Source organism: Nicotiana sylvestris, chromosome 9, assembly GCF_000393655.2.
Source record: "Nicotiana sylvestris chromosome 9, ASM39365v2, whole genome shotgun sequence".
Taxonomy (NCBI): Eukaryota; Viridiplantae; Streptophyta; class Magnoliopsida; order Solanales; family Solanaceae; genus Nicotiana; species Nicotiana sylvestris.
This window is the reverse complement of record NC_091065.1, coordinates 1,283,639-1,293,551: the sequence shown is the minus strand read 5'-3', so window position 1 is coordinate 1,293,551 and position 9,913 is coordinate 1,283,639. Positions and strand designations below refer to the sequence as shown.

At 34.9% G+C, this 9,913-nt stretch overlaps 1 protein-coding gene across 1 annotated transcript; it reads right to left on the bottom strand.

Annotated features, from left to right (window-relative positions):
- Positions 1-5,074: 5,074 nt before the first annotated feature.
- LOC104223102 (uncharacterized) lies at positions 5,075-8,704 on the bottom strand. The gene is made up of 6 exons (XM_009774455.2): positions 8,447-8,704; positions 6,865-6,935; positions 6,690-6,754; positions 6,114-6,599; positions 5,952-6,042; positions 5,075-5,464 (listed from the first exon to the last, which is right to left on the bottom strand). Exons 1-6 carry the CDS (start codon positions 8,586-8,588, stop codon positions 5,378-5,380), a joined length of 942 nt encoding a protein of 313 aa, XP_009772757.1. The 5' UTR covers positions 8,589-8,704; the 3' UTR covers positions 5,075-5,377.
- Positions 8,705-9,913: the final 1,209 nt, after the last annotated feature.

The following is a 9,913-nucleotide window of genomic DNA, read 5'->3' as shown; positions in this document are numbered from 1 at the left end:
TCTGCCACAAGCTCATTCACTGCACCCTTTAGTCTACTACAGATCATCTTGGAGATACATTTGTAAAGTTCAATGCAACATGAGATTGGTCTGAATTGACTAGCTACTTCTGGCTCAGGTATTTTTGGAATCAAAGCTATGCAAGTGGAAATCAATTGTTTCAGTAGTTTGCCATTCTGAAAGTAATTCAATATGGCTACAAAAACAACAACAACAATCCAGTATAATCCTAAATTTAGTGGGGTCTGGGGAGGGTAGTGTGTACGCAGACCTTACCCCTATCCCAGGGTAGAGAGGCTGTTTCCAAATAGACCCTCGACATCCTTCCCTCCAAGAACTTCCCACCTTGCTCTTGGGGAGACTCGAACTCACAAGCTGTAGATATATATTCACATATGATTGACCAAGTAGCCTTAATGAACCTACTGCCATAGCCATCTGGCACAGGGCTCTTGTTGCTCTCTATCTGAAATATAGCTCTTTTAACCTCTTTTTTTCTCAAAAGGCTTCAACAGCTGCATTTGATAGTCACTTGATAAGATAGCTAGGAATTCCTTCAAATCCCCTACTCTATACTCAGCCTCCTGCCCCAGCAAGCAGTGGCGAAGCCAGGAATTTCTTCAAGGTTGTTCAAACTTGAACTAAGTGGAAAAAAATTTCGACAAAGGGTGTTCAATATATGTTATATACCTCTAAAACTTAATATTTTACCTATATATACGGTGTAATTTTTCGGTGAAGGGTGATCAATTGACCACCCTCAAGGGAATGTAGCTTCGCCCATGCCAGTAACTCTTCATAATAATCTACAAACATTTGTGCAATTGTATCTGGATTAGATTACCAATTACCTTGTACATCTTTCAATTGTGTCACACTTAATCTGAGGTTCCTGTAGCATTTTACATCCTTCCACTTGCACATCTCATCTTGTCCTTATCACATCTAGAAAATGAGGGTGTTGAGCCTACACATTACAACTTTTAAAGGATCTTTTTCTCCTAGATTGGTCCTCTTATGATTTTGATAGGGTAGTGATCACTTACTCCAGGAAAATATTTGGCACAACAATTTGGTATTGAATCTAGCCACTCTCCGTTTATGAATGCCCAGTCAATTTTTGAATAGATTCTATGATCATTATGTCTGTCATTCCAAGAACGGAAAAGACCTAAAAATGCCACTCAACTTTCAGAAATGGTCTATCCATGCCATCCGTTAAAAAAATGCTCATTTCATGCCATTGCCGTTACATATTTGGTCCATCCATGTCATTATTGACTAACGACAATGGCATGGATGGGCCAAATAAATAATCAGGTTGTTGGATGGATACAACTTGAGCAGTAATAAGTAGTGGAGTGACTCTGTAATAATCAGGTCTTCATGTTACTAGAATTCTATTGCAGTGAGAGTCGAGGTTGGTGATATATGGCCAACCACTGAACATCTTCCCTACAATCTGATCCACCCTATCTTTCTTTATTTTAGCTTCTAACAAGCCATTATAGGGCTGTTCACGGTTTGACAGAAAAACGATCCAAACCGAAACTCGAATCAAACCGTTTAAGCAAACCGATATTTTTCTTGATTTGGATTGGTTTTGGTTTAAATTTTAAAAAACGATAAAATTTGGTTTGGTTTTGGTTCTATTATAAAAAACCGAAGCGACCGAGCCGATTAATTATATAAAAAATTAATAATTATTGATATATGGTATAATATCTTTTCGTAAATAATTTTAAATATTTTATACATTTTAATTATTATTTTGAATTTTAGTTTATCCTACTTATATCTTAAAAGATTGTCTAAGTCCAAAAGAATAGGAATCGGCCGATTTTCTTTTCCTTAAGAGAATCTAATTCTCTAACCTACACACATATTTTTTTCTAATAAAAGAGTTAGAAAAAAAAAATCTACCACAAGAGTAAAGAAATCAAACTCAAATTGCAAGACTATAGTAGCTAAAGCTTTAGAAAGTAAACTTTTAGTTTGTTTTTTGTTCATTTTTTTCGTATAAACAGGTAAATAAACTTTCAGTTCTGAAATAAATATTTAAAAAAACATAAATTTAGCAAATTATTTTCAGATCGTAGTCTAGTGTTGTTTTACTATTATCGACTTATCATTAGCTTACTAGGAACCGAAAAACCGAACCAAACCAACAACAACCAAACCGACAGTTTGTATGTAATTTGGTTTGGTTTTGGTTTTGGTTTTAAAATTTTAAAAACCGATTAAATTGGTTTGGTTTTGGCTTTAATCAAAAACCGGCCAAACCGAACCGTGAACACCTCTCTCTGCTTATTTAATACCTGAAATGAGTTACTACTCTCAATAGCCTGCCTCTTATTTTGTTTGCCTTTACCAATTCTTAGTTGCTTTCTTCTTGTTGTATCAGTTTGCTCATCTGTTGTACTCTAGGATTCCTTAGGTCCCTGCTTCTCAGTCTCCTTCTGTATTGGTTTAGGAGGAGGATTCTTTTTCCTACAAATTTCTTCTGAATGGACATATTTCCTACTAAATTGGCATAAAGTATTACCTATTTATAGGTAATTTTCACAAATTAGATTTGATAACTGTTTTAAAGATTCGGGAATTAATAGCCTGTAACAGAGGAAATTATAAATGATTATTTGCAAGAAGAGAATTGATAATCCAAAGAAGGATGTAGATAATTTGTTTTAGTGTGAAAGAAAGAAGATAATTTTGAAAGTTACGAGACATTACACAAAGAAAAAATCAAAAACAAAAAAATTCAAAAAAGAATTTAAATATATTCATATATATGATATCTCTATTTTAAAAGAATGGTAGAAACTAGAAATAAAAAAAAAAAAAAAGCTTTAATCAGTAAGAGATCATTTGGAAAATATAAATTTTATGGTGAGGATAGTTGTCTTGAATAAATTAATTTTCTGCTTATGTTTCTGCTTCTTGCGGGAAGTTAGAATTTTCTGCTTCTTCCCAAAAGCAGAAAAACTGCTTCTACTACTGACCAAAAGTACTTCTCCGTCTTGGCCAAACAACTTAATTTATTTTAAAAAGTGCTTTGGGGGGGGGGAGTACTTTTGATATCCGAGAAGCTTGGCCAAACAGACTATTAGTTTGATATTTAAATTTATATGTGACGGTGTAGTTGTGATTGTACCAAAATTTGCTACTGAATAGGAATGATTTTATTTTGTGCCTCACACAACTTCACTAGTTGTGGGAGGCCTCTTTTTATCTCATATATTTGTAAACTCATATCTTACACATTTGTACACAAAAATTCTGGGACCACACAGTTGTGAGACAAAAAAGAAGCCTCAAACAATTAGTCTTAGTTGTGTGAGGCACGAAATAAAATTTTTCACTGAATAATACAGGAATTAGACAAACTACAATTGTACAGGTATTGGTGAATTGTAATTTTAGTAGATTTCCAATGATCTTAAGAGTATATTTGTTTTAACAGTGGTATCCGGAATAGCTAGTGCGCATCTTAACTATTTCACTAGATACGTGCTATCTCGCATAATTGAAAAAAATAACTTTTACTCAACGTATTTTCGCATGGAGGGACCTTTAATATTTGCTACTTTAGCCTTGATTGCACCTGTGTCAACAGAGGCGGATGTAGTGAACAACTAACGGGTTCAACTGAGCCCATAACTTTTAACGCGGTATAAAAATTTATTAAAATTGCAAAAATAATGAATATTAACCCATAACTTTAAAAATATAATGTGTTCAATGCTAAAAACCTAAAAAGTTAAACCCATATGATTTAAATCCTGGATCCGCCTCTGCATGTCAAGGCTAAAGTAAAGTCACTAAAGAGATGATTCCCAGATATTCCCCCTCCTAATACGCGATCGTTGAACTTTATTAGTTGAATCAGTAAAGTCACAAAATTATTTTTCGTATCAGTAAAGTCTTTGATTCCACGACTTGAACCCGTACACCGAACTGACCCATTTTTTTATTCTCGGAAAATAAAACTTACCAGAATCTCAAATTTCCAGAGGAATGACTGATCACATAATTGGAAGTCTTTGTTGGACAACATTGTCTGATCCCAAAACAAAGTGAAATTTTTATAGCTTGAATTCTGCTATGTGCCTCTTAATTTGAGCATTAATTAACAGTGGTGTTCATGCTAATACAAGTATCAGATAACTCTGGCTACCAAGGCTCAGGTAGATGATTCAGATTTGAACGATGGTCTCCGAGAATTGCACCCACTTCATTGTCCATTAGGCCATACACTGTTGGTAGACATAACATAACTACATAAATGAAACCTTTTCAAGTTTCATCTTGAACTGCATGACAAGCTGTAGATTTTCAAGAACAAATGAGATAGTTTGTAGGTGTTGCTTAGACCTAGTCAATGATCTAGGTAACAACAACGACAACAACAAAAATCCAGTAAATTCTCACAAGTGAGGTTTGAGGAGTGCAGTGTGTACGCATACCTTACCCCTACCTGGAGGACAGAGAGGTTGTTTCCGATAGACAAAAGAAAGGAAGAAAAATAAATTTTGCTGTAAGACTAATTTGTTGTTGTCCAAAAGGGTGAACTTTATAGTACTTCTCTAGTGATTCAAAACGAAAATCCAAGATTAAAGAGCATTACTTCCTTGAAGCAAAAGAAAGGCAAGATGCAATAAGCAACATGCAATATGAAGCATGAGCCTTTCTTCACCAAAAAATCTGATTTACTTTGCACACACTAAACAACTACAACAACAACCAAAAAAAAAAAAAAATCAGTGTAATCCCACAAGTGAGTTTTAGGAAGAGTAGTGTGTGCGCAGACCTTTACCCCTACCTTATGAAGATAAAGAAGTAGTTTTCGATAGACCCTCGGCTCAAGGAACATCAACAAACAATTGTAACAAGGTAACATGGTAATGGAAGCGAATAACACAACATGTACTAATAACAGACCAGGAATAAGAAAATACAACAATAGAACTAGTACCACTGTCAACCTTTAACCCTAATACTCGTCCTCCACACATTCCTATCGAAGGTCATGTTCTCGGTAAGCTGAAGTAGTGGAGAAAAGAGTAGAAAAGGATAGCTGAAAGAAAAACCATTAGAATTATCACACCACTGATTTGCCAACAAGAGTACATTTTATACAAAAAACAAAAGTAGAAATGACAACTAAAAGAGATGCCATGAAATCCAGTTGACTGATTATTAGTTCTTGTTATTCCTAGGAAAGGCATTTTTAGTGACCGTAAGCGTCCCCTGCTATGATCAAGCCTCATTTTTTTTATCAAAATAAAGGTCCAAAATGACAAATCTGGATTCAGAATGTCGGAATGTCTTTCATCTCGTGCAGATCTTTTGCCAACGCTTTCCCTGCACTTCTAACTCAAGCCCCGTACTTTGGAGCCTTCCACATCTTAAATGCCACTTCATGTAAAAATCTATCAGCTGGAATCACAAGGTTTGCGCCACGCTGTTTCAAAGACGATAATACAGAATATTACAACAACAACAACAACAATCCAGTATAATCCCACTTAGCGGGGTCTGGGGAGGGTAGTGTGTACGCAGACCTTACCCCTACCCTGGGGTAGGGAGGCTGTTTCCAAATAGACCCTCGGCATCCTTCCCTCCAAGAACTTCCCACCCTGCTCTTGGGGAGATTCGAACTCACAACCTCTTGGTTGGAAGTGAAGGTTGCTTACCATCAGAGTTCCTTATATATCCATGTTAGCAGACAATAACTCTTGTGACGACAAGTTGACGCATTACCACGTTCAATATAATTTTCCCACAATTAGACTGACCAAGGAAACAAAACATGGCATCGAATTTGGCACTATTTATCAAACTGTATTTTTTCTTTGGGAAATTAAACTTATTATGGATCAACGAAAAGCTAGGCAAGATCACACAAACTATGACGTAAAAATCATTAAGCTCTTCTTAATCTTGGATACCTCTTTGAAATCCTTGTATGAATATGCCTCCACCATATCCTTTCGAGTCACCGCATTCTGCCACTGGGCCACTAACATGGGGCAAAACTGCCTGTTAAAAAATACGTCAGACACCACTAATGCGTGGATGATATAGAATGAACGCGACAAAATTGCACTTACCTAACATTCGGTCGTGGTTTTCCTTCTTTAATTGTATAACTTTGACGAGGGAAAATAGGAGAAAGTTTAGAGTTATTCTCTGGTCTAGTGTCAGCAATAGAATACATGGAATCACCATCCTCGCAAACAACACCATAACTCAATACAACTGACATGTGCAACCTAGAACCTACTTCCGTTCCAGGATGTGCCATTTGCATTAAATCGCCGACCAAGCGATTGACATGATCCAAGTCTTTGAGGCCATTTGTCCTTTGACCAGCTCCAACGTGAAGGATAACCAAATCAAATTGGCTCGACTCTAAGGTCTTCCCTTGTTGAAAACCCAGCAACTCTAACAATTTGGAAGCTAAGACGGAGGACTCGACCTGGTCAATAATGCTACCAATTACTTCATTCAACTCTAAGACGGTGAAGCCGAGCTTATCACATAAACTCTTCAATCTGAGATCATCACTGATGACAGCAGCTTTCATCCCCATAAACCTGAAACGACATTTTGTTCAAGAAGGTATTTTTAACAATGTAAATAATTTAAATCAACGAAACTCTACCATGTAAAGAAAAGTTGCCTACCTCTCTGATATGGTAGCCGCTACATATTTCTCCTGAGTTTGCGTTTCAGAAATTTCTACCCCATTCTTAAGAAGAGAAAAAAGAAGAAAGATCTTTAGCACAATGTGTGTTCATTAAGCTAAGAAATTTCATGCATTTTTTATTAATTTCTATAAGCAGAGTAATTGCATCTCACCAGGTTAAGATAAGCTTCACTTGCATCCACTAGCTCAGCAAATTCTCTGACTATTCTTGCATCATAATTTTCTGCAATCTAATGCCCAAGTAAACACCAAAAAATGACAGATGAAAAGTACAAAAAGAAGTAATTTGATTCAAAGCAAGAAGTGTAAAGCAATTACGATCTTTGTACTGTCCATGGAAATTACTTTCTTTAATTTAGTAACATCGTGATGTTTTCTCATGAATAAAGATAGGCATCCACCCCAAACACTAACCACCCGTAGACATAGCATAAGAAGAAATATAATAGTCACCAGGCTATAGAGTTGATTTTTGGGGTGGAAGACTCTTTAATTTTAAGTGGTCAAGATGCATCCTATACAGTATCCAACAAGAAGAATTAACCCCAAATAGCCGCTCACCCAAACGCTTAAACTAAAAATAGCTAGTGGAATGTATAATATATGTATAATTCATGTATAATATGTATATAATTGTATATAATATATGCTAGGAAAAGTAAACGGTATCCTGCCGGCTATTTGTGTAAAGATCTCTATCAAACAATATCTAACAAATTCAGAAAAGATGAGTATAGAGAAATGAAAACTACGCAAATTGATAGCGAGAACACTGCTTACAGGAATCTTATTGTCACAGAAATCATTCAATCAATTACAACTCAATCCTTAGCTAACCAGGGTCGATTAGACGAATCCTCTGCATTTCCTTGAAATACTAAGTAATTCGTCTTTTAATTACGTGTTCCAATCTAAAGGTTCTCTAAATCTCTCTAACAAGATAAAAAAAGACTCCTCATACAACACCAGCACCTAATATATATGAAAACAACAAAAATTAAAGTCCAACTACATAGTTATCATCGCCTATATAGATTCTTTGCCACATTACCAACCAAACCACTAGAATGGGATTAATTGACTAGCTAACTCAAAATACATAATCAAAAAACAAAAACTTGTATTGCATAAAGATTACAACAACAACACACCCAATATTATCCTACACCGTGGGGTCTGGGGGTATTGCATACAGATTACTGTTCAAAAAGCATGCAATTTCTACAAGCTCCAAGATTATAGACGAAAAACAACATAAACCCAGTTGAAATCATCAAACAAAAAAAAAAAAAAAGGCAGCCCGGTGCGTGAAGCATCCCACATTCATGCAGGGTCCGTGGAAGAACCGCACTCTAAGGGAGTGTGACGTAGGCGGTCTACCCTAATACAAGCATAAGTGGCTAATTACACGTCTCGAACCCGTGACCCATAGGTTATACCGAGACTACTTTATTGTTCTTCCATTGAAATCATCAAAAAGAAACAATTTTGGGAATTAAAAAAAGTAAAAATTCAGAAGCTCTTGTCTATAACCAAACTAAAAATAGACTCTTGATAAAAAGTGAACATAATGTGAGCATAACCTGGATGTACGCAGTATTAAAAAAAAAAAAAAAAGGAGAACAGATTCTTGCATATGCAAATAGTTCAAAATCATGCAATCTCTACAAAAATAGCAAAAACCCAGATCAAATTTATCAAAAAATAATAAATAAAAAAAGAAGCATAAAAGACCTGAAGGAGGAGAGTGAGGAAGAGACAAGAAGCCACAACAAGCTCGAGAAGCAAAAGAATGGAGGTGGGTATGGGTTGGGTTGATAAATCGGGCCAACCCGTCACCGTATAACACCAGTGCTCTGCTAGGCTTGTCTGCCATAATCAATCAAATGTAATTTTGCTGACCTTATTTGAATAAAGGATTAATTAATCACTGAAATTGGAGTCGAAATTGAAATAGAAGAAGAGATGAGTTTATTAATAAGTTTGCAACTTGAGAAAAAAGAATCTAACTTTGCTTTGATGGTAAGCAACCCCACTTCCAACCAAGAGTTTGTGAGTTTGAGTCTCCCCAAGAGCAATGTGGGATGTTCTTGGAGGGAAGAATGTCGGGTTTCTATTTGGAAACAGTTTGTTTAATAAGTTTATTTTAGTGATAGAGAGTGTTTGGCTAAGCTTATAGGCTGGTCAAATTGATTTATAAGCACTTTTTGATTTATCTACGATTTTGGTAAATTAAAAGTGTTTATAATTTAAGTGCTTATAAGCCAAAAATAATAAGTTGGACCAAAATATTTACTATTTTATCCCTAAAATACTTCTTTTTAAAATAAAACTCTTTGTATACTCAGTTCTTCAGGTGTTTCTTATTAATTTCAGCACTTTTATCCAAACACGTAACTGCTTATTTTTTAAATTAACTTCAACACTTAAAAGTATTTTTCAGCACATAATATTTATCAGCTACTCTAAATCAGCCAAGTCAAACGGCCTCATAGTATTTTCGGGGAATCTAAGGTAGCGTAGGTTTTGTGTATGTTCGTGCGTCTAAAGTAGCAGTGGACGCTGCTTATGTGGCAGCAAAAGAGTACACATTTTAATTTTTTTTAAACATTATAACTTCCCCGGTTTCAAATTAGAGGAGGTAGTTTGACTAAGTACGTAGTTTAAGAAAATAAAAAGGCTTTAAAATATGTGGTGCTAAAAAAAGGTAAAAATTTTGTGGGATCATAACATTTATATGACTACTGGTTTCTGAACACGTGCATTGTGTATGTATCCTATGCTAAGTAGTACAAATATTTTGAAATAATACATATTTTTAGAATAAGCGTACAATGAGTTACATGAAATTTGAAAGAGAAAAATATAAGCTCAAATTAATGAATGATGAGCGTATCATATTTTATAGAAGTCAAGCAGAAATTTGATCAACATATGTCTTCCTTACGATGTCTGGTGAATTATTATCAATTTATAGTGTAAACCTGCATAAAAATGGCAGTTAATTGTGATAAAAATACATAAGTAATTACTAAAATCAGTAAATCTGGTTCCTATATATAAATCACAATTGCATGTTTACATACCTTTTGTTTGATTCAAGATTATAAATTCTTTTATATGTGAATTAATTTGATAGAAGAATATTAGTTAAATTATGTAAATATATCTTATCATAAAATATCACGCAACAATTGAGTG